Below are 24,248 nucleotides of genomic sequence, written 5' to 3' on the forward strand. Positions count from 1 at the left end.
AAAAGGCTTTTTTAAAATAAAAATATACGCACACGCACACACACGCCTTCAGATGGTAAATGGCTGGTCGCCGAATCCCTTGATAAATTTAGCAAGGAAGTTACCAGGAGAAAAGTAATTCTAGCCCACAATAAAACAGCCTACAGCTACTTCCTCTTAGTAAAAAAGATCCTTTCACTTCTCCCAGGTATCCATCCTTAATTTGAAGTTAAGTCCATACAATTGTTGCAAGCCTTGAACTCTCAAACCCTTCAAGCCTACCCAGATGCCCTCTTTACAATGGAGGGGTGCCCTTACTCCCCAGTGTTGGGGAAACCCTGTTGGCCTTTGTGTCAGTTTCACTCAGGCGTCCTGAACCTCTAGGTCCAATCTAATTTTCAGGGGCTACGAAATATACAGTGATTTCTGTTCCTGCCACTTCCTCAATTCTTATCCTTCAATCTGCTAGCTTCCCCTCAAAGACAAGCAGACTTGTAGGCTGCCCTGAATCAACTTAGTTCCTGCAGAAGAAATATTCAAAACGTTTCAATTAAATCTGATAAATATGGATAGCTGGGGGAGGAGGCAATAAGTTCCTCCTTTTGCTCTGTGAGTTTACTAGTACCACATCCTCTAATACAGTGGTTCTCAACCTTTCTAGTGCCGTGACCCCTTGATAAATTTTCCCAAGTTGTGGGGACCCCTAACAGTAAAATTATTTTCGTTGGTCCTTCATTGCTGTAATTTTGCGACTGTTATGAATCAAAATATAAATATCTGATACGCAGGATGTATTTTCATTCTTACAAATTTAACATTTTAAAGCGTAGTGATTAACCACAAAAACAATCTGTAATATATAGTGCGCAATATTTATAATTAACATATAAGTTACAAATGAATAAAATGTTTACGACCTTTGTTTATTTATTTTTTATTCATTGTGTATTGAAGTGTATTCACTGTATTGTATAATCATGTGAAAACAAAGCGTAACAACGGTAACAGTCTTAATTAGACAGTCTTAATAAAATAACAGTAAACGAAATTGCTACAAAATTTTTGCGAAACCATGCATCAAAAAACTAAAGCGTCAGTGCGAACGCTGAGGTTGCTTCTTTCTCACCAGATCAGAAATTCTCGGGGAGGTCTTTGCAAGAGCACAACGAAGATCATCTTCTGCAACAAGTCTACTTCTGTATTTAGACTTGATAACCAACAAGCTTGAAAAGCCTGTTTCACAAAGATATGTAGTTGGAAATGGAAGAAGAAGGCGCAACACAATCTCAGACAGAGCAGGATATGACTGCAAACATTTGATCCAGAATTTATTAAGGGACATGGAAGAGAAATAATTTTTTGCTGCATCGCTGGTAATGAGATCAATGAACTCCTCTTGTGCATTCTCAGGAACATCTTCAACTTTGACTGTGAATGGACTTCTAGCAAGTGCAAACGGGGTGTCAGGAAAATTTGGAAAGTACGATGAAATTTCGTCCGCAAGCATTTGCAAGTGTTCTTTGACAGAACTTATTGTTTTAATCCTTTTGTCAAGTTCAATGTCATTTTCCTCAAAGAAAGCAGATAAGTTGGGCAACATGTAAATTCTATTTTCATCCAATTTTTGTTGCCAAAGGTGAAGTTTCATTTGGAATGATCGGATCTTTTCAGACAAATCGAGGCATGTTGCATTTGGTCCTTGAAGAGATAAATTTAACTCGTTCAAGATTGCAAAGATGTCAACCAAGTAAGCTATTTTCTGCAGTTCATTTTCATCACTGAAAAGTGCTTCAAGCTGCGGTTTTGCTTTCTGATTAAAAAATGTTTTTAGTTCATTACGAAGATCAAAAACACGTTTTAAAACTTTTCCTCTTGACAACCATCTCACTTCAGTGTGAAATAACAGAACATTAGCAGAAGCTTCCAATTCATTACAAAGTTTTGAAAAGAGTCGACTGTTTAAAGCACTCGCTTTTACAAAATTGACAGCACTTATGACGCTTTTCATTACTTCTTGTAACTCTTGTGGCAATGTCTTGGTTGCTAACATTTGTCGATGAATCATACAGTGAGTTCCAATGGCTTTTGGCGATTCATTCAATACCAAACGTTGAAATCCAGACCGACATCCTAGCATAGCTGGAGCACCATCTGTGCAAACACCACAAACCTTTTCCCAAGAGATTTTGTGTTTTTCCAGAAATGAACCAATTGTGTCAAATACATCACGTGCAGTAGTTGTTGTTTCAAGAGGTTTGCAAAATAGAAATTCATCTTTAAAGTCGCCATCATGAATATACCTCACGTAAACCAGTAAATGAGAACAGTTTGCAACATCTGTAGATTCATCAAGCTGGATGCTAAATATTCCAAGTGGAGCAGATTTCATTTCCTGGATTACCTGATCAATAATATCAGCAGACATGCCATCTATTCTCCTGCTGACAGTGTCGTTAGATAAGGAAATTGCACTTAATTTCGTAACAAATTCGGCTCCAATCATAACTCGAACAATGTCTTTGACTGCTGGCAACAGCAAATCCTCGGCAATGGTGTGAGGTTTCTTAGCTCTGGCGATTCTGAGAGCCACTAAATATGAAGCTTCAACGGCTGCTAGGTTTTGCTTGTGGTACTTGCCACCAGTATCAAGTCTGCTTTTCTTGACGCCATCAGCTTTGTTTTTAAAATACTGGATATCCTTACCAGCAAAGCTCGGATGCTTGGTATCAAAATGACGTTTCAGTTTGTTGGGCTTCATAGATTCGGCTGATAGAACTTTATTACAAATAATGCATTGCGGTTTCTCAATTCCTGCTGCAATTATTGAAGTAAAACCATACTTGAAAAAATCGTCACTGTAGCTTCTCTTCTTAAGGTTCTTCTCTCTATGATCCATTATCATGGGCTCACTGATAAAAATATTATAAGAATAGCTTCAATAACACAGACTATTAACACTTAAGACTCCCCCCATCCCAAGATCTCATCCATGTCTTTTGACTTACACATCTACAGACAGAATTACAAAAGATAAATTCCCTTTCAAAAATCCATGTGCTCAGCCACATAGCTCGGTAAAAAAAATTACATCATAGCGGACCACACCAAGTTCTCAGACAGTGTGAGTCTGATCAACAAGCTGTTTATATGCAAATCATAAAATATTACTTACCTAAGACTACCCTGCCTACAGGGTGACACCGCCGCTGTGTGATTTCACTGCAGAACATGGATCGTTGTCACTCTCCTCCAGGAACAGGAAAAATAATAGCTGCACTGGCAGGGCAACAGGTGATAAAACTGCTACAGGGGATTCAGGGATACCAAACATTGCAGTGTGATGTTAGTGACAGAGCACATCATAGATGGCAGTGTCATCTTCCCTAGAGTTCCACCTGAAGGCATCGGGAGCAAGCTTGAGGACAGCAGGAGACACTGCCTGGGAGTCTCCATGGAGGAAGCAGACATGTGGTCTGGGGAGTTCAGTCAGAGGACTGAAGAGCATGCCTGATGGGACTGGGAGCAGTCTGGGATGGATGGAAGGTCAGTCAGGAGGACTGTGGAGTGGGCAGGAGAAAGGGGCAGCTGCAGCCAGGAGGGCTGGCAGTGCCTGAAGAGGTAGTACTGGGCTGCCAGGCAGACGGCAGGCTGAAGGGCACAGTGGCGGCATTTGATGGCACAGTGGTGACAATTGACGAGCACAGTGGCTGCATTTGATGGCACAGTGGCGGCGTTTGCTGGCACAGTGGCGACAATTGATGGGCACAGTGGCGACAATTGATGGGCACAGTGGCTGCACAGTGGCGACGTTTGCTGGCACAGTGGCGACAATTGATGGGCACAGTGGCTGTGTTTGCTGGCACAATGGCGACAATTGATGAGCACAGTGGCTGCATTTGATGGCACAGTGGCGGCGTTTGGCACAGTGGCAACAATTGATGGGCACAGTGGTGACAATTGATGGGCACAGTGGCTGCACAGTGGCGACGTTTGCTGGCACAGTGGCGACAATTGATGGGCACAGTGGCTGCATTTGATGGCACAGTGGCGGTGTTGCTGGCAGTGGTGACAATTGATGGGCACAGTGGCTGTGTTTGATGGCACAGTGGCGACAATTGATGGGCACAGTGGCTGCATTTGGCACAGTGGCAACAATTAAAGGGCACAGTTCCTGCGTTTAATGGCACAGTGGCAGCGTTTGCTGGCACAGTGGCGACAATTGATGAGCACAGTGGCTGCATTTGATGGCACAGTGGCGGCGTTTGCTGGCACAGTGGTGACAATTGATGGGCACAGTGGCGACAATTGATGGGCACAGTGGCTGCACAGTGGCGACATTTGCTGGCACAGTGGCAACAATTGATGGGCACAGTGGCTGCGTTTGCTGGCACAGTGGCGACAATTGATGAGCACAGTGGCTGCATTTGATGGCACAGTGGCGGCGTTTGCTGGCACAGTGGCGACAATTGATGGGCACAGTGGCGACAATTGATGGGCACAGTGGCTGCACAGTGGCGACGTTTGCTGGCACAGTGGCGACAATTGATGGGCACAGTGGCTGTGTTTGCTGGCACAATGGCGACAATTGATGAGCACAGTGGCTGCATTTGATGGCACAGTGGCGGCGTTTGCTGGCACAGTGGCGACAATTGATGGGCACAGTGGCGACAATTGATGGGCACAGTGGCGACGTTTGCTGGCACAGTGGTGACAATTGATGGGCACAGTGGCTGCGTTTGATGGCACAGTGGCGACATTTGATGGGCACAGTGGCTGCACAGTGGTGACGTTTGCTGGCACAGTGGCGACAATTGATGGGCACAGTGGCTGTGTTTGGCACAGTGGCAACAATTAAAGGGCACAGTGGCTGCGTTTGATGGCATAGTGGCGGCGTTTGCTGGCACAGTGGCGACAATTGATGGGCACAGTGGCTGCATTTGATGGCACAGTTGCAGCGTTTTAATGGGGGGTTGGGGGTTCTGATTTTTTCAGTTTGTTTGCGCCCCCACCACTTATTTATATATAAACGTCCCAGTTGGTTCCTCAAAAGTGGTTATTCCGTGCCAGTGCTAGATACACAAAGTGTATAGCACCCAAACATGTATCTAGCACTGGCACGGAATAAACACTTTTGAGGAACCAACTGGGACATTTATATATATATATACGTTTATATATATATAAATGTTAAGTAACATAATGAAAAAAATGTTATCTTGTCAGCTTCTCCTGTGTGTCTGACTTACCAGATGTCACAGTGACACAGGTGTTCTTTTTCAGGAGTTTCGTTGCCTCCCTCTTGGTACACTCATCCAGCAAGCGGACTTCGGTGGGTGTAACAAGATGTCCGCTTGCCGACTTCTAAGTCAGCATTACTGTGGACGAGAGTACCAAGATGGCGGCGACGGAACGTCACTTCCGTGCAGTCTCTCCTCTGCAGGAAGTGACATCTCGCTGGCCGAGACGGACGGACTCCGGCTGTAACTTCGGGTCTGTCTCAGCCAGCATCTCAGGCAGCATCTCGGCCAGCATCCGCGACCCCCTGGAGAATCGGCAATCGACCCCCCAGGGGGTCGCGACCCCCAGGTTGAGAACCGCTGCTCTAATATATAAAAGGTTAAAATCATCTCATCAGGGAAAGCCCAACATATGAAAGCAAAGGACTAAGACCGATCTATAGAGATCCCATATGGAAGTAAAGAACACCAACACACATATATATACATACACACACATACACACATACACACACATACACACATACACACACACACACACACACACACACACACACACACACACACACACACCGGCCACTTTATTAGGTACACCTGCTCAATTGCTTGGTAACACAAATTGCTGATCTGCCAATCACATGGCAACATCGCAATGCATTTAGGCAACTAGATGTGGTGAAGATGACTTGCTATAAAGTTCAAATCGAGCATTAGAAAGGGGATTTAAGTGATTTTGAACGTGGCATGATTGTTGGAGCCAGACGGGCTGATCTGAGTATTTCAAAAACTGCTGATCTACTGGGATTTTCACACACAACCATCTTTACAGTTTTAACCAAAATAAAGGCATTACGGCGCTACTCCTAAACCAATAAAGTGAACATAAGGTATTAGTGCAAAACTCCCTATACAAAATATTTACATAAGGTGGGCAAAAAATCTAAATTTTGTATCTGCTCGAGTACAATATGTAAAAAAACACAAAAACTGACCAGTGAGACCAAACAAATATTTTAAAAAGTTGTAATTATCCACCCCAATACAGTGCACATGCACCCCCTTCCTGCCCAGACCAATTTTCAGCTTTCAGCGCTCACACTTTGAATGACAAGTACTCAGTCATGCAACACTGTACCCATATGAAATTTGTGTCCTTTTTTTTTTACACACAAATAGAGCTTTCTTTTGGTGGTATTTAATCACTAGTGGGTTTTTTATTTTTTGCGCTATAAATAAAAAAATACCGGAAATTTTGTGAAAAAAAAGCCCCTTTCTTTGTTTCTGTCATAAAATTTTGCTAATTGGTAATTTTTCTTCATAAATTTTGTCCAAATTAGTGTATATTATTTGGTCTTTGTGAAAGTTAGGCTGGCCATACACTATACAATTTTCTGATTCAATTTCCTTTAGATTTACCTTCAACTATGTAGTGCAAGGGCCTGTCTGATTGCATACAAATTGAAAGGGTTTAGGTTTGACCTCATATTATATGGTTTTGGTAAATCTAAAGGAAAGTTGAACAGGAAAATTGTATAGTGTATGGCCACCTTAAGAGTCTACAAACTATGGTGCCAATCACTGACAATTGATCACACCTGATTAGGCCTTCAGTATATCAGGTGAATCTCATTTCTTGAGACACTAACAAGTCAGGAAAGTAAGGCTGGCCATACACTATACAATTTTCTGATTCAATTTCCTTTAGATTTACCTTCAACTATGTAGTGCAAGGGCCTGTCTGATTGCATACAAATTGAAAGGGTTTAGGTTTGACCTCATAATATATGGTTTTGGTAAATCTAAAGGAAAGTTGAACAGGAAAATTGTATAGTGTATGGCCAGCTTATAACCCCCCCTCCCCCAAATGACCCCTTTTTAGAAAGTAGACATTCCAAGGTATTAAGTAGCATGGTGAGTTTTTTTTATGTTGTCATTTTTTCCCACAATTCTTTGCAAAATGAAGATTATTTATTTTTACAAAATTGTCATATTATCAAGTTATTTCTCACACACACAGCATATGCATACAACAAATTAAACCCCAAAATACATTATGCTACTCTTCCCGAGTATGGAGATACCACATGTGTGAGACTTTTACACAGCCTGGCCACAACATTGAAGTAGCACCTTCAGGCGTTCTAGGAGCATAAATTGCACCTCTCATTTCATTTCTACCTATCACACTTTAGAAGGTCCTTGAGCACTAAGACAGTGGAATTACCCACAAAATAACCCCATTTTGGATAGCAAACACCCCAACTTATATTCTATGAGGCATGGGCTTCAGATAGGTACTCGGGTACTCTGATGGGCTGCAGAGAGGTACTCTGATGGGCTGGAGACACGTACTTGGGTAACTTGATGAGCTGCAGACAGGTACTCCGGTACTCTGATGGGCTGGTGACAGGTACTCGATTACTCTGATGGGCTGGTGACAGGTATTCAAGGAACTCTGATGGCCTAGTGACAGGTACTCGGGTACTCTGATGGCCTGGTGACTGGTATTCGGGTACTCTGTACTCATATGAACTGCGACGGGTACTCAGATGGACTGTAAAAGGTACTCGGGTATTCGGATGGACAGTGACAGGTACTTTGATGGGTGGTGACAGGTCCTCTTTATTGGGGGGGGGGGGGGGCAATCAGTGTGTGTTGGTGTACACTGTAAGAGGTAGCGGGATGTTACCGCAATCTCCTCTGTTTACATTTAGTGAACGGCTGTGAAAGGATCACAGCCGATCACATGGTAAACAGCGGAACGGATCACAGCCAATCACGTGGTAAACAGCAATCGGCCAATGGCTGTTTACCAGCGTCGGTGACGAGCAGTGTTCCCGGGAACACGCTGCCACCTATGTGCACGCGCAGCGCGATTGCGCACATGCTCCGTGCAAAGTGGGGCGGTATGGTTTAACTGGACGAACGTCCTAGGACGCCCACCCAGAACAAGAGCCGCGCCGCCTGGCCGTCATATGAGGGCGGGCAGTAAGCAGTTAAGTAATGTGTTGCTTGGGGATCAAATACTTTTTTTTTTTTTTCTCGATTTTTGGTTGCTAATTTCTATCATTTAAAATACACTTAGGATAAAAATAATAGACCCTTCATTTCTTTGTAAGTGGGCAAGCTTACAAAATCTGCAGGGGATCAAATAATTATTTTTCTCACTGTATATCTGTCCCTTTACGTCTGTCTCCTCCTGATGCACTTTTCTTATTTAGTTGGAAGGCCTGGGATTTTGGGGTCCGTTCAGTCAATTGCTTTGCTGTTCCTCATTGGTTTTTATGATATGACATGCTCTGTCAACCTTTTATAGTGGCTAATATGCATTAACCACTTGCTGACCCCGCCACAAACTCCTCTCCACCGCGATCATTCTCCATGGCTTCTGAGTATAAAAAGCTCCTGACCTATACTCAGGAGCCATGGAGAATATACCTTAAATACACGGTGAGCGGAGACCAATTTGGATACTTCAGATGATCGCGGTGGAGAGGAGTTTGTGGCCGTGATATCCTATGCTGTTTGCCCCTTTTGGGGTTGCGGGATTCGGTGAGTGGGGACCCGTGAGGGGGAGCACAATAAGTCACCATTATCATCTGAAAGCACCTCAGTCACAGTTCCTTTGGAAATTATTTTGAACATTGGATGAAGATTTTGATTACCATATGGACTATAATTATTTAATATTTATTATTATTACTAATTGCTTTGCACACACTTGCACTAATCTGAGTAAAAATGCACTTGGAAGTTCATGTGATATAAGGGAAAATCAATGATCTAGTACACTTAGGACTATTACCACTGGTTATATTATTTATTAATTTAATTTGGTTTAAGGTGTATGTATGGTTTTTGTGAATAAGTCACTAATATTTATGCTGGCTTGTTGGTGAAGATCTATCATATAATTAGGGGTTCAGCATATAACCCCCCCCCCCCCTGCTTTCAGGGTGGTCACATGTATGATTCATGAATATTGGAAATGTTTAGTTTCTTTACTTATTTACTTTTTCTAATGTGGTCACATGTATGAGTTATGAATTGCTTCATTGAAGATTGCACTGCTGCACATTAGGTTTTTTGCACTTTATAGGGTTGATGGTATTCTGTACCACCATTAGGGGTACAGTTGGAGTAAATAACTAGTCACAAGGAATCGCACAACAAAAACCCCCCCTACTACTCTACTACCCTATACCCTAAAGGGAGCGCCATACCCCATTATACAATTTAAACACTTTGCGGAGTCTCCTTAAGGAAGCTTCTTTAGGGGGGCTGCATACCTTACATTCTGTTATAAGCGCAGCGGTTTCAGATACACTTAAATAGAGCCAAATGGAGGCCATCTTGCCCTCACTCGACTTCCTGCCCAGCAAACGGCTGCATTGGATTATTTCCGGGCTTAACGGACGGCTCTGGTAAGCACAAGCGATCGGGTTGGGGGCACTTTTCTTGCCGCCTCTAAATGCAATCTCACGGCTGGGATTACTTTTATCGGAAAGCCAGTTGTCTAACAAAAAAAAAAAAGATACCTGGGTTATGGCATCCAACTGCAGCCATAACCCCAGTATTTAACATCAAAAACATGATGTGCATTTACAGTTAGGTGGTCGGCAAGTGGTTAAATAGTTAATTCACATATACGCCACCTGTATGTCTGAATTAAGTTAATATGGTAGGTGATCTGTGTCTTCATATGTATAGTAAAAAGCTTTGTCCTTCTTGAAGAAGTAGGTCTTGCGTCGAAGAAACCACCTTGACTCCCCGTTTATTTTTGGGGTTACAATACATCATATTTGTCCAGTGTGGTACCGACTATGCAAATTGCTTCAGGTTGTTGCATATGGAATTTATCACCTTTTTAAGATTGTATTATTAACCATTTCAATACAGGGCATTTATGCACCCTTCCTGACCAGACCAATTTTTAGCTTTCAGCGCTCTCACACTTTGAATGACAATTACTCAGTCACGCAACACTGTACCCAAACAAAATTTGTATCATTTTTTCATACAAATAGAACTTTCTTTTGGTGGTATTTAATCACCACTGGGTTTTTTTTCTTTTTTTGTGACATAAGTGAAAAAAGAGCAAAGATTTTGAAAAAAAAACTTTTTTTAGTTTCTAGGATAAAATTTTACACATAAGTAATTTTTGTTCCAAAATTTGGGCCAAAATTTATACCGCTACATCTCTTTGGTAAAAATAACACAAATTAGTGGATATTATTTGGTCTCTGTGAAAGTTATAGAGTCCACAAGCTATGGTGCAAATCATTGAAAATTGATCACATCTGATGAACTGACGACCTATTTCATTTCTTGAGGTCCTGAAATGTCAGGAAAGTACAAATACCCCACAAATGACCCCTTTTTGAAAAGTAGACAGTCAAAGGTATGTAAGAGGCATGGTGAGTTTTTTGAAGTTGTAATTTTTTCCCACAATTCTTGGGAAAATGAATTTTTTTTTCGTCATAAAAACAAGTTATTTCTCACACACAGCATATGCATACTTCCAATTACACCCCAAAATACATTCTACTACTCTCGAGTATGGCGATACCACGTGTGTGGCTTTTACACAGCCTAGCCACACAGAGGTCCAACATGCAGGGAGCACCATCAGAGGTTTTAGGAGCATAAATTGCACCTCCAATTTCCTAACGACCTATTAAATTTGTGAAGGCCCTGGAGCGCCAGGACAATGGAATTGCCCACAAAATGACCCCATTTTGGAAAGCAAACACCCCAACATTATTCTGTGAGGCATAATGAGTCTTTTACATAGTTACATACATAGTGGGTGAGGTTGAAAAAAGACACAAGTCCATCAAGTCCAACCTATGTATGTGATTATGTGTCAGTATTACATTATATATCCCTGTATGTTGCGGTCATTCAGGTGCTTATCTAATAGTTTCTTGAAGCTATCGATGCTCCCCGCTGAGACCACCACCTGTGGAAGGGAATTCCACATCCTTGCCGCTCTTACAGTAAAGAACCCTCTACGTAGTTTAAGGTTAAACCTCTTTTCTTCTAATTTTAATGAGTGTCCGCGAGTCTTGTTAAACTCTCTTCTGTGAAAAAGTTTTATTTCTATTGTAGGGTTACCAGTACAGTATTTGTATATCGAAATCATATCCCCTCTCAAGCATCTCTTCTCCAGAGAGAATAAGTTTAGTGCTCACAACCTTTCCTCATAACTAAGATCCTCCAGACCCTTTATTAGCTTTGTTGCCCTTCTTTGTACTCGCTCCATTTCCAGTATATCCTTCCTGAGGACTGGTGCCCAAAACTGGACAGCATACTCTAGGTGCGGCCGGACCAGAGTCTTGTAGAGTGGAAGAATTGTCGTTTTATCTCTGGAGTTGATCCCCTTTTTAATGCATGCCAATATTCTGTTTGCTTTGTTAGCAGCAGCTTGGCATTGCATGCCATTGCTGAGCCTATCATCTACTAGGACCCCCAGGTCCTTTTCCATCCTAGATTCCCCCAGATGTTCTCCCCTCCCCCAGTGTATAGATTGCATTCATATTTTTGCCACCCAAATGCATTATTTTTCATTTTTCTACATTGAACCTTATTTGCCATGTAGTTGCCCACCCCATTAATTTGTTCAGATCTTTTTGCAAGGTTTCCACGTCCTGCGGAGAAGTTATTGCCCTGCTTAGTTTAGTATCGTCTGCAAATACAGAGATTGAACCGTTTATCCCATCCTCCAGGTCGTTTATGAACAAATTAAATAGGATTGGTCCCAGCACAGAACCCTGGGGAACCCCACTACCCACCCCTGACCATTCTGAGTACTCCCTATTTATCACCACTGAACTCGCCCTTGTAGCCAGTTTTCAATCCATGTACTCACCCTATGGTCCATGCCAACGGACCTTATTTTGTACAGTAAATGGGGAACTGTCAAATGCTTTTGCAAAATCCAGATACACCACGTCTACGGGCCTTCCTTTATCTAGATCAGTGTTTCTCAACTCCAGTCCTCAAGGCGCCCCAACAGGTCATGTTTTCAGGATTTCCCTCAGATGAAAGAGCTGTGGTAATTACTAAGGCAGTGAAACTGATCAAATCACCTGTGCAAAATAATGGTAAGCCTGAAAACGACCTGTTGGGGCGCCTTGAGGACTGGAGTTGAGAAACTGATCTAGATGGCAACTCACCTCATCATAGAAGGTTAGTAGATTGGTTTGGCAAGAACGATTCTTCATGAATCCATGCTGATTACTGCTAATGATACCGTTGTTATTACTAAAATCTTGTATATAGTCCCTTATCATCCCCTCTGCACCTAAATGAGGAGGGTGCAGATCTGCTGGGAATGAAGATGGCCAAAAAGTTAGAGGGGTTGGATATTCCAGAGGGTAGTATTGGGGGCATTAGTGGTAAGTTAACCAAAGCACAAAAACACAAGGTAAGTATAGTAGCAAGTCCTAGTTGCAATCTCGAAACACCCAATACAAGGACAATATGCGACCAGTCTAAACTATGTGGCATGTTCACCAATGCCAGGAGCATGGCGGACAAGATGGGTGAACTAGAGATACTGTTGTACGAGAAGGATTTGGATTTTGTGGGAATTTCAGAGACATGGTTCAACAGCTCTCATGATTGGCTGGCAAACATTCAAGGGTATACCCTTTACTACAAGGATAGAGAGGGTAAAAAAGGGGGAGGGGTATGCCTATATATCAAGAATAATGTACAAGTGAATGTGAGAGATGACATCACTGAGGGAGCTAGTGAGGAGGTGGAATCCTTATGGGTAGAGCTCCAAAGGGATGAAGCTAAGGGGAAAATAATACTGGGAGTATGCTATAGGCCCCCTAACCTGAGGGAGGAAGTGGAGACGGATCTCCTATCACAAATTGGATTAGCAGCAAGGATGGGAAGTGTTATAATAATGGGGGATTTTAATTATCCAGACATAGACTGGGCGGAGAGAACCGCGCATTCATTTAAGGCTCGCCAGTTCCTTAATGTCTTGCAGGACAATTTTATGGGTCAGATGGTAGACGCACCAACTAGAAATAAAACATTACTGGATCTACTGATTACCAACAATACAGACCTGATCACAGATGTGGAAATACGGGGCAATTTAGGTAACAGCGATCACAGGTCAATTAGTTTCAGTATAAGTCACACAAATAGGAAACATGAAGGGAACACAAAGACACTGAATTTCAAAAGAGCCAACTTCCCTAAACTACAAACCTTGCTAAAAGGCATAAATTGGGATAAAATATTAGGAACAAAGAATACGGAGGAGAGATGGGTTTGCTTTAAGAGCATATTAAATAAGGGCATTAGCCAATGTATCCCATTGGGTAATAAATTAAAAGAGCGAACAAAAATCCTGGATGGCTTAACTCCAATGTAAAAATGCATATAAAAGCAAAGGAGAAGGCCTTCAAAAAATACAAGGTTGAGGGATCGTCCTCAGCATTCAGACTTTATAAAGAATGCAATAAGAAATGTAAGAGTGCAATTAGGACGGCTAAGATAGAACATGAAAGACACATAGCGGAGGAGAGCAAAAACAATCCCAAGAAATTCTTTAAGTATGTAAACAGTAAAAAAGGGAGGACAGACCATATTGGTCCCATAAAGAATGATGAAGGACATCTGGTTACAAAGGATGGGGAGATGGCAAAGGTATTGAATTTATTCTTCTCAGTATTCACGAGTGAATCGGGGGGCTTCAGTAACCAAAACTGCAGTGTTTATCCTCAGGACACAACACAGGAATCACCTACATGGTTAACAGAGGACGGAATTAAAATTAGACTTGAGAAACTTAACATTAATAAATCACCGGGACCAGATGGCTTGCATCCGAGGGTACTTAGGGAACTCAGTCAGGTGATTGCCAGACCGTTGTTCCTAATTTTTACAGACAGTCTATTGACTGGAATGGTACCAGCTGATTGGAGAAAAGCCAATGTAGCACCAATATTTAAAAAGGGCCCAAAAAACATCCCTGGGAATTACAGACAGTATTCGCCCTCGATCGGATGATCAAGGAATGCATACATGCATGTACATACATGTACAAAGAGTCGCCTCTCCACACCCGCCGGGCATCGTACCTATTAAATTTAGTGAGGATTAGGGATTATACCCTGTCCAAATTACCTAACACCTAACTTCCTGGCACTAATACTCAAGACAATACACAGGTACACAAGACAATACACAAGTACTCAGACCTACGTGCACTCGCAATACACAAGTATACAGTACACAAGTACTAACGATCCACACACACTACTCAGACAACACTCAGGTACTCACACTACACAGGTACTATGACCCCTGTTATAACCTCCTGTTTTAAACTCTGGTTTTAACTCACCACTTAGACCAGTTCCACTAACTCTGGTTTTAACTCACCACTTAGACCAGTTCCACTAACTCTGGTTTTAACTCACCACTTAGACCAGTTCCACTTGGACTGAGTTCCAACAGCCTCACAAATGAGCAGGCTCAGTATGAGTCCTACACAATGTTATATAGGCCTTAAGCACCTGTGAACAATTAACCACTCTCCTTAATTGGTAGTCTGAAGGAACCAAGAAAAAAAAAAGCTATTTAAAAAGTGACAGAAAAAGGTGATGGAAAAGCCCCAAAAATGCAATCCAGCAATCAAAAAGCAAGACTTGTTCACTCTCCACTCAAGGTCCCCCTCCCCTCTGGTTTTAAGAAAAATATATCGCGGCCTAAGTTGCAGATAGTAGTAGATAAAGGTACCATCATCCCAAAACGTCATGATTAAAGAAAGTGGGAGTGTGAAGACGCAGTCGCAGTTGCTGCTACTGACGACTCCTGTCTTGACCCCCCTAATAAATAGAAAAAGTGGGACTATTCCGGTACTCAAATATTGGTGTATCGTAATTAATGTAATGATAAGTTAAAAAACCTTATAAAAATATAAATTTTAATCAAAACAACAGAATAAAATTACAGGGGGGAAAAAAGGGGGGGGGGGAGGACAAGAGATAGACTAACCAGACCACCACCAAAAGAAGGAGGGGATACTAAGGGCTCAAAATGATAGTTCAAAACAGGGCTACACACTGGTAACAGGCGCTAGCACTCACCAACTATGCATTGATTACTGTAAGACGCATGAGCTAGATAGGTTGCAGAAGTTCCACTTATAGAAATTGTAGGTAGAGGTGATCATATAAAGCCATCAAAAGTACTGCTTCCGACACCCAAATTAGCAGGCTAGTGGGTGCATCATATTAAAGCCAATCCAACTAGGAATAAAATTGTAAACGTCTAAGTGAACTACTAGTATACATATATATATATATATATATAAGGATATATAAGGAAAGGCTAATAATTGGAATGTAGGGCAAAGAGTGTTGCACACATAGATCCCATAGCTAGCACGCCTGCTAGGATATATGTAAGGAGTGAAAAGTACAATGACAGGCAGTAAAGATGATAATAGTACAGCCCAGCTAAAGCTGCAGGGGCAGAGACACAGGGCAATATCAGTTTAGTCTGACATTGAAACTAAACCAGTGTACTGGGTAAGCATGATAGTAACATGAAAGAAGCAAGATTTTTGTGTATGGAGAAAGACCGTACACAATAAACAAAAGTATAGCAGTCAAATAGAAGGAGTGGTAAACTGACCAGTTAGGGAACGAAGCCAAACACAGCTCTGCGTCAGGAGGCTGTCAGGCTCAAATAGCGTCCAGAATGGCTGCCATTTGAGCTCCCCAACCCGGAAGTCAGGGCACGCCAAGGTGAGCGGCCTCTGACGTCACTGGGTCAGTTTGCCCGCACAGCGCAGGTGCACCTCGTTCTGCTACTGCGCATGCGCGTGCTCCGGTCAAAGGGAATCGCGTTCCCAGACCAGGAGACACAAGCAGCCAAAAGGGCTGCCAGGGCAAACATGTGTCCGCCGCAGGGGAAAGGGCATGAATCCAGCAACCACTGAACAACACCTGAGGAAGGGGGGAAGGGAGGGGATGGGGAAGGGTGAGGGGGGCGAGGAGGGAGGAAAGAGGGGAAAGGGAAGGGAAAGGAGAGGTTGTCCTTGTACAGCAATTGATTAAACATATGCAAAAACAAACATTTACAAAAATAAAGCAACATGGGTTATATTTTACATATAATGATAACAATTACAATGTCACCCAGGGCTAGTAATGTCCCAACAGCACCAGGGGAGGTCTCAGATCAATATTGAATATTAGGATATATACAACATAGAGCCACCCCAAATAGAAATTGGGGGGGGGGGGAACCCAAATTCACAAAAATGCCTTATATGATACTGCCTCATTGAGGCCGGGCGGAAGGGTGGCGTTGAGTCGCTCGATCCACAGGGACTCCTTCTGAAGAACCGAGCGATCCCAATCACCACCCCTGGGGCTGGGCTGGACCACCTCAAGGACCAAAAATTTGACGACCGTATTGTCAAATCTGTGGTACAAACCGATGTGGCGGCCAGTGGTAGTTAATTTCCCATTTTCAGAGTCATAAAGATGGTCGCCGATTCTTTGTCTAAATTTCGGATTGTTTTTCCTACATAAAATGCTTTGCATCTATAGATCATTAAGTAGATCACCCCTTTAGTGGCACAATTAGCAAATGTGCGGGGGACCAGAAAGCTCCCCGTTGGGTAGGACAAAGTGTCTGCTCTCATGGACCCAAGGGCACCGGGGGCAATCCCCGCATTGGAAGGTGCCGTTTGGTCCAGTTCTCTGAGGTTTTTTGGAAATATAATGACTGGAGGTCAGTTTATCCCGCAAGGATCGAGCCCTCTGAAAAACCACTTCTGGGGTGGATCGTACATATTTGGCCAGCGTATAATGCTCAGCCAAAAGGTGCCAATTTTTGGTTAAAATGTTACGAAGCAGGTTATGATGTGCGGAATAAGTCGTAATAAACCTCACAGTGTCCTTGGGAGGGGAAGGTTCCTTATGTTTGAAGAGAAGGGAAGTCCGAGAACGTGACACTGCTTTGTTATAAGCTTTCCGAAGATTGGTGGGGGAATAATCGCGTAACAATAAACGTTCGCGCAGTGCCCTAGCCTGAAGTCGGTGTCTCGTGTACAATTTCTGCGTAAGCGCAGGTACTGGGCATATGGTATGCTCCGTACCAAAGCGCTTGGGTGCGCACTGGTAGCAAACAGGAGCGTATTGCCAGCAGTCGGCTTTCTGTAGAGGTCAGTGCCCAAAGTCCCGTCCGGTTGTTTCATAATATTTAGATCTAGAAAGGAGATCTGCTCTGGGTCAATCTTAAAGGTAAACTTTAGATTTAAATCATTGATGTCTAGTTCACGGAGAAATTGTAATAGTTTGTCCCTTGAGCCTGTCCAGACCAATAGTAGGTCATCAATGAAACGATACCACAAAAGGATATCGTCTAGAAATTCAGAGTATTTATCGTTAGCATGGATATATTTCTCCCAGCCACCCAGATATAAGTTTGCGTAGGCTGGGGCGCATGACGTCCCCATTGCAACTCCCTGTATTTGCAAAAATAATTGGTTGTTGAAAGTAAAATAGTTTTTTGTTAGTATGAAATGCAATAATGCAAGTATGAAGTGATTCAGGGGCCATGTAGTTGTGTCTTGTTCGAACAAAAAGGAACCAGCTTTCCGTACGCCCTGCTCGTGGGGAATACTCGAGTAGAGAGCCTCGATATCAACAGCCACGAGCAGGGCGTCCGGAGGGATCTGGATTCCCTCGAGGCGTTGTAGTAAATCGGTAGTGTCTTTGATATAGGACGGAAGACTATGGACTTGGGGCATCAAGAATGCATCAACAAATTTACTGGCATTATCAGTTAAGGAGCCTATCCCTGAAACAATAGGTCTTCCCGGAGGGGTTTGCAAATTTTTGTGTCTTGGGTAGGGAATAAAAGGTCGGGGTACGGGGAAATTTGGGGACCAGGAACTCCAAGGTGTCTTTGTCAATGAGGCCCGAAAAATAGGCCTCAGTGCAAAGAGCCTGGAGTTCCTGTGCAAAGGATGATACATGGGATTGGGTGATGGATGTGTACCAATTTCTATTATTAAGGATGGCAAGGCACATTGATTGATATTGGTAGTGTGTCATAAGGACAATATTCCCGCCCTTGTCCGATTGTTTAATAACCACGTCTGGGCGTCTCTGTAGGGACTGGAGAGCTCGGATTTGATTAGGATTGAGGTTAGAATGAAAGTCAGACCATTTTTGTTTTTTGAGATCGCTAATAGTTGCTCGAAGAAAGGACCAGATCTCGGGACACGTATTTAGGTCAGGGAACCTTCGAGAACGTAAACGAAAAGATTTAGTAGGTAGCATTTGCTTACGGGTAGTCAGGCTAGAAGCATTAGTTTGAGAAATAGCAGACGGGGGGAGCGCCCCCCTCTGAGATTCACTTGGGGAGATATCATCGGGGGACCCGTCATTTTGAGACGGGACAGGGTCCCCGGTGTCACCTTCGTCAAACAGGAGCATGAGGTCACGGAGCGCCCAAAACTCCTCCATGGAGAAGCCTCTGGTGCGCTCCGTGAGCTCACGCTCCAGACCGAGGTTAACACGATCTTTATCATACATGAATCTAAAAGTTAAGTTACGTGCAAACAAGTATAGATCCTTGATTGTCTCCGTAACTTTAAGCGCATCCAGAGGACAAAAGCCAAGTCCTAATTGTAACAATAAAATTTCTTTGTCATTAAGTGTATATGGAGTAAGGTTAATTACGTTGAGATTGGTGTGATGTGAGGAAGGGGATTCTGTTGGGGTTGTGGAGGTTTCAAAATATAGGTGTCTAGGTTGCTCTGTTGTTTCTTCAGGTCTAAAAAAAATCGCATCCTCATTGATTTTGGTGTATTTGTTGGTCATAGTGGTTGAATTTAGAATTTTAGGGATCGTGCCGTGTAGTGTAGAGTGACCAACTGCCCCCTCTAAAGGGGTAGTGGTATCATTAGGGGTTTGTGTTGAGGGTGCCAGTGTAAATCTAGGGCCTTTGGGGCCTTTCTTGTCTTTTTTAGGGTTCGTTGGGGGAGTGTTGCCTCCAAAGCGAAGTCTCTTGCGTGAAGAATTAAGTGCAGATGAGGCATTGGGTTGAATAGTGCTTAGGGAGGACAGGGTGGAAGATAAGGAAGAGTCTGATTCAATGTCTGTAGTGGAATTCCTGCTACTGTTGGTGCGAGGTGGGCCCCGTCTACCCTGGTTCCTACCGGGCCAGCGGTAGGCCAGGCCCTCAGCAAAGGCTAATTTATCTTTCCCAAATTTTATTTGTTTCTTGACTATAATATCTCTATTTATGCTTTCCAATCGTTCTTTGAGTTCTTTCCATTTGTCCTTGAATACCACATTGTCGTTTAGATGAGAGTACTCAACATTGAGTCGCTCAACGTCACTATCAAGAACGGTCATATCACGAACATACTGAGTGACAAGAAGTCCTATCAAATCAAGACTGCTCCTTGTTAATACATCTTCCCCTGCTTTCTTAAAGTCAGCTGAAGGGTCTTTTAAGGTAGGGAATATCTGGCCCCTTAACCCGAGGGGGCAGATATTCTCACTAACATAAAGTTTAAAGTATTCAATGTGCCAATGTAAGTGTGACTTACGTTTAAGAAGTTTCGACATTCGGGCAAAGAAAGCCTGGATGTCATCATCAATTTTGTGTTCATTCAAGCAAGCAGTCTTAAGGTTTGACATAAAGCCTACCCAATCCGTGCCTAGGATGTCCATGTTGTATTTGGCTGTAACCTAAAGCCCTTAGATTATGTTGGGGTGACAAGGGATACAGAAACTAATAAGTAAATAACTGAATCATAAAGGAAAAATAAAGGCACAAGCAAAGACGAAGTATTGAATGGGATACTTAAACAAAAACAAAAAATGGGTGTATTATCCACCCTATGTATACTAGAAAAATATATTGCGGCCTAAGTTGCAAAATAGTTAATAGTAGATAAAGGTACCATCATCCCAAAACGTCATGATTAAAGAAAGTGAGAGTGTGAAGACGCAGTCGCAGTTGCTGCTACTGACGACTCCTGTCTTGACCCCCCTAATAAATAGAAAAAGTGGGACTATTCCGGTACTCAAATATTGGTGTATCGTAATTAATGTAAGGATAAGTTAAAAAACCTCCTCGCCCCCCTCACCCTTCCCCATCCCCTCCCTCCCTCCCTTCCCCCCTTCCTCAGGTGTTGTTCAGTGGTTGCTGGATTCATGCCCTTTCCCCTGCGGCGGACACATGTTTGCCCTGGCAGCCCTTTTGGCTGCTTGTGTCTCCTGGTCTGGGAACGCGATTCCCTTTGACCGGAGCGCGCGCATGCGCAGTAGCACGACGAGGTGCACCTGTGCTGTGCGGGCAAACTGACCCAGTGACATCAGAGGCCGCTCACGTTGGCGTGCCCTGACTTCCGGGTTGGGGAGCTCAAATGGCGGCCATTCCGGCCGCTATTCGAGCCTGATAGCCTCCTGACGCAGAGCTGTGTTTGGCTTCGTTCCCTAACAGGTCAGTTTACCACTCCTTCTATTTGACTGCTATACTTTTTGTTCATTGTGTACTGTCTTTCTCCATACACCCAAATCTTGCTTCTTTCATGTTACTATCATGCTTACCCAGTACACTGGTTTAGTTTCAATGTCAGACTAAACTGATATTGCCCTGTGTCTCTGCCCCTGCAGCTTTAGCTGGGCTGTACTATTATCATCTTTACTGCCTGTCATTGTACTTTTCACTCCTTACATATATCCTAGCAGGCGTGCTAGCTATGGGATCTATGTGTGCAACACTCTTTGCCCTACATTCCAATTATTAGCCTTTCCTTATATATCCTTATATATATATATATGTATACTAGTAGTCCATTTGGACGTTTACAATTTTATTCCTAGTTGGATTGGCTTTAATGTGATGCGCCCACTAGCCTGCTAATTTGGGTGTCGGAAGCAGTACTTTTGATGGCTTTATATGATCACCTCTACCTACAATTTCTATAAGTGGAACTTCTGCAACCTATCTAGCTCATGTGTCTTACAGTAATCAATGCATAGTTGGTGAGTGCTAGCGCCTGTTACCACTGTGTAGCCCTGTTTTGAACTATTAGAATCCCCTCCTTCTTTTGGTGGTGGTCTGGTTAGTCTATCTCTTGTCCTTCCCCTTTCCCCTTCCCCTTTCCCCCTCCCCCCCCCCCCCTCCCCCGCCCTTTTCTCCCCCCCCCTTCCCTCCTCTTCCTCCTCCTCTTACCCCTCTCCCCCTTGCCCCCCTTACCCCCCCCCTTATTTCCTTGGATCTTAGAATTATCCTCTATACCGACACTGAAGGCTCTTTATAATCTTACGGCTATGGCACACCCCTTTAGGATCCCACTGGCACTGAGATGCTTACAGTTTGGTTACTTATACTCTTATCCATCAGAGGCTGTCTGTCATCCCCTGTGTCCGCAGCGGGGGGATTTTTATTGGGTTCTGCATACTTACGGAAACCGCCTGACTGGGTGAGCTTGTCCTTATTTTTACTATACGTGTATGATGTATTTGATTATTTTTGGTAAACAATGTTGCTGCAATGATTTTTTGTATTTTTTGTATTTGCTTGTATATGCTAAAACTATGTTACATCATGTTCTAGATTGCTTCTCCTGAGGAAGCGGTGTTTAACCGCGAAACCGGTCGAGATTTAAAGCTCCACATACACTTCTCATCTAAATCTTGCAGAATCCACCTGTTTTGCTTGTGTGGTATTTCCCTTTTATGATGATATGGAGTGATGTTGTCTATAATTGCAATTGCAACTGTAACTGTTATTTTATTCTGTTGTTTTGATTCAAATTTATATTTTTATAAGGTTTTTTAACTTATCCTTACATTAATTACGATACACCAATATTTGAGTACCGGAATAGTCCCACTTTTTCTATTTATTAGGGGGGTCAAGACAGGAGTCGTCAGTAGCAGCAACTGCGACTTCACACTCTCACTTTCTTTAATCCCTCTGGTTTTAACTCATCACTTAGACCAGTTCCACTTGGACTGAGTTCCAAAAGCCTCACAAATGAGCAGGCTCAGTACGAGTCCTACACAAAGTAGGACTTTTGAACGGTTCATTTTTTTCCACAAGTCTTCGGAAAATGTGGAAAGAAAATGAAAACTTTTTTTTTTTTTTTAATACAAAAAGTGGTCAGGTTATAAGATATTTCTAACTCAAAGCATGTATATAGCAAAAATGACACCCCAAAAAACATTCTGCTACTCCTGAATATGGCGATACCACATGTGTGAGACTTTTGCACAGCCTGGCCACATACAGAGGCCCAACATGGAGGGAGCACCGTCAGGCATTCTAGGAGCATACATTACACCTCTAATTTCCTAACAACCTATTACACTTTTGAAGGCCCTGGAGCACCAGGACAATGGAATTACTCACAAAATGACCCCCTTTTGAAAAACAAACACCCCAATGTATATTCTATGAAGCATTATGAGTCTTTTGAATGGTTCATTTTTTTTTACACTTCTGAAAACGTCGAAATAAAATGAAAATCTTTTTTTTTTTTCTACACAGTTGTCAATTTATAAGATGTTTCTAACACATAGCATGTATATAACAAAAATTACACCCCAAAACACATTCTGCTACTCCTCCTGAGTATGGCGTTACCACGTGTGAGACTTTTACACAACCTGGCCACATACAGAGGCCCAACATTGAAGTAGTACCTGCAGGCGTTCTAGGAGCATAAATTACACATCTCATTTCATTCCTACCTATCACGCTTTTGAAGGTCCTTGAGCACCAGGACAGTGGAATTACCCACAAAATGACCCCATTTTGGATAGCAAACACCCCAACGTATATTCTTTGAGGCATGGACTGCAGATAGGTACTCTGTTACTCTGATGGGCTGGAGACAGGTACTCTGATGGGCTGGAGACAGGTACTCGGTTACACTGATGGGCTGGTGACAGGTACTCGATTACTCTGGGCTGGTGACAGGTACTTGGGTACTCTGATGGCCTGGTGACAGGTACTTGGGTACTCTGATGGTCTGGTGACAGGTACTCGGGTACTCTGATGGGCTACAGATAGGTACTTGGGTACTCTGATGGGCTAGCGACTGGTACTCAGGTACTCTGGGTGGTGACAGGTACTCGGTTACTCAGATGGGCGGTGACATGTACTCAGATGGGCGGTGACATGTACTCAGATGGGCGGTGACATGTACTCAGATGGGCTGCGACAGGTACTCAGATGGGCTGCGACAGGTACTCATGAACTGTGACAGATACTCAGATGGGCTGTGACAGGTACTCGTGTACTCAGATGAACTGTGACAGGTACTCGTGTACTCAGATGAACTGTGACAGGTACTCGTGTACTCAGATAAACTGTAACAGATACTCAGATGGACTGTGACAGGTACTCGGGTACTCAGATGAACTGTGACAGGTAATCGGGTACTCAGATGAACTGTGACAGGTATTCGGATGAACTGTGACAGGTACTCTGGTACTCAGATGGGTTGTGACAGGTACTCAGATGAACTGTGACAGGTACTCAGATGAACTGTGACAGGTACTCAGATGAACTGTGACATGTACTTTGATGGGTGGTGACAGGTCCTCTTAGGTGGGGGCAATCAGTGTGGTTGGTGTACACTGTAAGCAGTAACGAGATGTTACCGCAATCTTCTCACACACGTTTGGTGTGTGAGGAGGAGAACCCGGTAACATCTTGTTACCGCGGTTTGTTGACATTCTGTGACCGGCTGTGATTGGACACAGCCGGTCACGTGGTAAAGAGCCAATTTAATTGGCACTTTACTGCGATCAGGGCTGGGCTGTGTCAGCGTGACAAGCCTTGTCCCAGACGCCGCTCTGCGGGCGCCCTAGGGGCGTGCACATGGACAGTACATGTGACCGACTGTGATTGGACACAGCCGGTCACGTGGTAAAGAGCCATCCTTTATTGGCTCTTTACACGGATCTGGGATGGGCTGTGTCCGAGGGACATGCATCATCCCCGATTGCCGCA

At 43.3% G+C, this 24,248-nt stretch overlaps 1 protein-coding gene across 1 annotated transcript; it reads right to left on the bottom strand.

Moving 5' to 3' along the window:
* Nucleotides 1–1,064: 1,064 nt before the first annotated feature.
* LOC141141189 (protein FAM200C-like) lies at nucleotides 1,065–19,948 on the bottom strand. The gene is made up of 3 exons (XM_073628885.1): nucleotides 18,556–19,948; nucleotides 2,985–2,988; nucleotides 1,065–2,888 (listed from the first exon to the last, which is right to left on the bottom strand). The coding sequence occupies exons 1-3, from the start codon at nucleotides 19,946–19,948 to the stop codon at nucleotides 1,073–1,075; spliced, it is 3,213 nt and encodes a 1,070-aa protein (XP_073484986.1). The 3' UTR covers nucleotides 1,065–1,072.
* Between the last annotated feature and the right edge of the window lie 4,300 nt (nucleotides 19,949–24,248).

This window comes from Aquarana catesbeiana, linkage group LG04 (genome assembly GCF_042186555.1).
Source record: "Aquarana catesbeiana isolate 2022-GZ linkage group LG04, ASM4218655v1, whole genome shotgun sequence".
Taxonomy (NCBI): Eukaryota; Metazoa; Chordata; class Amphibia; order Anura; family Ranidae; genus Aquarana; species Aquarana catesbeiana.

Excerpts from the sequence above, each read along its gene's own strand:
- LOC141141189 (XM_073628885.1), bottom strand. The coding sequence starts at position 19,948 with ATGGACATCCTAGGCACGGATTGGGTAGGCTTTATGTCAAACCTTAAG.